Source organism: Micropterus dolomieu, linkage group LG12, assembly GCF_021292245.1.
Source record: "Micropterus dolomieu isolate WLL.071019.BEF.003 ecotype Adirondacks linkage group LG12, ASM2129224v1, whole genome shotgun sequence".
In the NCBI taxonomy this organism is placed as follows: domain Eukaryota; kingdom Metazoa; phylum Chordata; class Actinopteri; order Centrarchiformes; family Centrarchidae; genus Micropterus; species Micropterus dolomieu.
The window spans coordinates 36836374-36838853 of NC_060161.1; the positions used below are offsets into that span (position 1 = coordinate 36836374).

General features: G+C 42.4%; 1 protein-coding gene across 1 annotated transcript in view; it reads right to left on the minus strand.

Annotated features, from left to right (window-relative positions):
* Positions 1-186: 186 nt before the first annotated feature.
* The window catches only part of LOC123979974 (zinc finger protein 239-like), a 4708-nt gene continuing 2414 nt past the window's right edge, over positions 187-2480 (minus strand). The window contains exon 2 of the mRNA XM_046064086.1: positions 187-1146. Within this exon, the coding sequence (XP_045920042.1) occupies positions 361-1146 (786 nt within the window). The 3' untranslated portion in view covers positions 187-360. The remainder of the gene's footprint in view (positions 1147-2480) is intronic.

Below are 2480 nucleotides of genomic sequence, written 5' to 3' on the forward strand. Positions count from 1 at the left end.
TAATCCACAGCCTACTTTTTTCTGGATGTGTTTTAGGTTTTGGAAAGGGAATCAATCGCAACTCTCCTTTTAACCTCTCTGGGTACTGACTAACTATTAAGGGCCCCAGGAACAGCATTTTAGCATATCTTGGGGAAAAAAGCTAGTAAACAACTCCTTTTGACCACGGGTAAATGGAGCGCAGCAATGAAAGTGTTGAACCTCAGTTAGAGAGAGTCATATACTGCCAGGTGCTTATTTGCGGCGTGGCATAGCTCAGGGGCAACTGCAATTAGAATCATCATGAAGCCCTAGACAACACAATAATCAGGGCAGGAGGACGAGGCAGGCAGAAACAGCTCGCTTGACTTACAAAAATGTTCAAAATGAAGAAGTGTGAGAGCGTTTGTGGCGTTTCAGGGTACTACTGCGTGCAAACGCTTTCTCACATTGGTCACATCCGAATGGTTTCTCGCCAGTATGAACACGTCTGTGGTTTTCTAGGTCACCTGATTTAGAATAAAATTTCCCACAATGGTCACAGCAGTATGGTTTCTCTTCAGAGTGAACACGTTGGTGACTTTTTAGGTAACTTGATGTAGCAAAAAATTTTCCACATTGGTCGCACCAGTGCGGTTTCTCTCCAGTGTGAAGATGTTGGTGAATTGCTCGGTGAACTGATGTTGTGAAAGCTTTCCCACATTTGTCACAGCAGTATGGTTTCTCTCCAGTGTGAAAAAGATGATGTCTTTTTAGGGAGGAGATTGAAGTGAAAGCTCTCCCACATTGGTCACAGCTGTACGGTTTCTCTCCAGTGTGAATACGCCTGTGCTGTTTAAGTTGACCTGATGTAGTGAAAGCTTTCATGCATTGGTCACAACTGTACGGTTTCTCTCCAGTGTGAATACGTTTGTGTCTTTTAAGGTGCTCTGATTTACCAAAAAGTTTCCCACACAGGTTACACATGTATGGTTTTTCTCCAGTGTGAATACGTCGATGGGTTTCTAGGTGAGCTGATTGAGTGAAGGCTTTTCCACATTGGTCACAGCTGTACGGTTTCTCTCCAGTGTGACCTCTCTGATGAATCTTTAAAGATCCTGCTCTTGGGTAGGATTTGTCACATTGCTGACAGTGGTGACGCTTGAGTCCCTCTCTTTGTCTCAATTTCTAAAGAAACAGAAAGACATGCAGATAAAAAGATAGTGAGATTTTATGCTGGAGTGAGCTATCTAGAACCATAAATGGCTTTTAGAGCAAGTCTGTGGAACATAAAACAGTTTTTTAGTTTGACTAATGCAGTGCCTGGGTAGCACAGACCTAGACTTAATTTGATTTGCGACATTTTCTAGTTTCTAACAATAAGATTCTTCCTCTTAAGAAAAGGTCCATTTCTATGGTTCCATCATGTTGTCAGATCTTAACAAAATCAGAGAATTTTAAAGTTTTAAGTGTGAACTTTTGTCGAACGTGGCCAAGTTATAACTTTGGTACAAATCTGAGATTGTACTCTAAACTTTCCACGTTTAATGACAGTCACACATCTACATGCAAATATTCACTCCATGTCAGAGCACCAACTACAGGCAAAAGGAAGTAAGCCCTTTGACAAAAATAATTTGATTTACATGGCATTTGCACAGCATAGTCCACACTTCACGTACTAGTACAAGACTTTTAATTAATAGTAAGGCACCAAATGTTCTGCCACCGAAAACTAATCTGCCAAACATAGCAAAAAAAAAAAAAAAAAAAAAAAAAAAAAATAGCACTTTCGGTGTTCAGCATAACCAAAAAAATCCAAAGACATTTTACCAAACAACATATCGGCAGTGTAGAAGCATTTTAAAGTGTGATGCAAAACTCGCCGTTTGCAGACACAGTTCTGCTGAATTCCTAGCACATCCACTTCTTCTGTGGCTGACTTCTTAGAAGAGGCAACAAACGGACTGACCCGCTTCGAGTGTTTCCGTCACTCGTTTATGAGATGGCGATTAAGCTAGCCACACCTAAATTTGGAGTGCACACGCATTCAAGCCTTTATGGTAACTGAAACGGACCAGAGCGAGCTGACCGGCAGGTTAACAAGACTAGGGGTGGCTGTGGCTCAGGAGGAAGCGCGGGTTGCCCTTTAATTGGTAGGTTCAATCCCCAGCTCCGACATCGATGTCAGGGCAAGATACTAATTGTTCCGTGTGTGAATGTGTGTATGCCAAACTTGAACCTGGTTCCACAGGAGAGGAGCTTGATAGCTGAACGCTCTGGCTCCTAGTCTACTTTTGGAGACTCTAGGAACCACAAGTAACCCTGCATTCTGGGAGCGCAGTGCTCTGGTGGGGTAGTAAGGTATTATGAGCTCTTTAAGACAAGATGGTGCCTGACCATTAAGAGCTTTGTAGGTAAGAAGAATGATTTTAAATTCTATTCTGGATTTTACTGGAAGCCAATGCAGAGAAGCTAAGACAGGTTTTGTGACATTCCTGCCAGAGAAAGGGCCCCAGCAG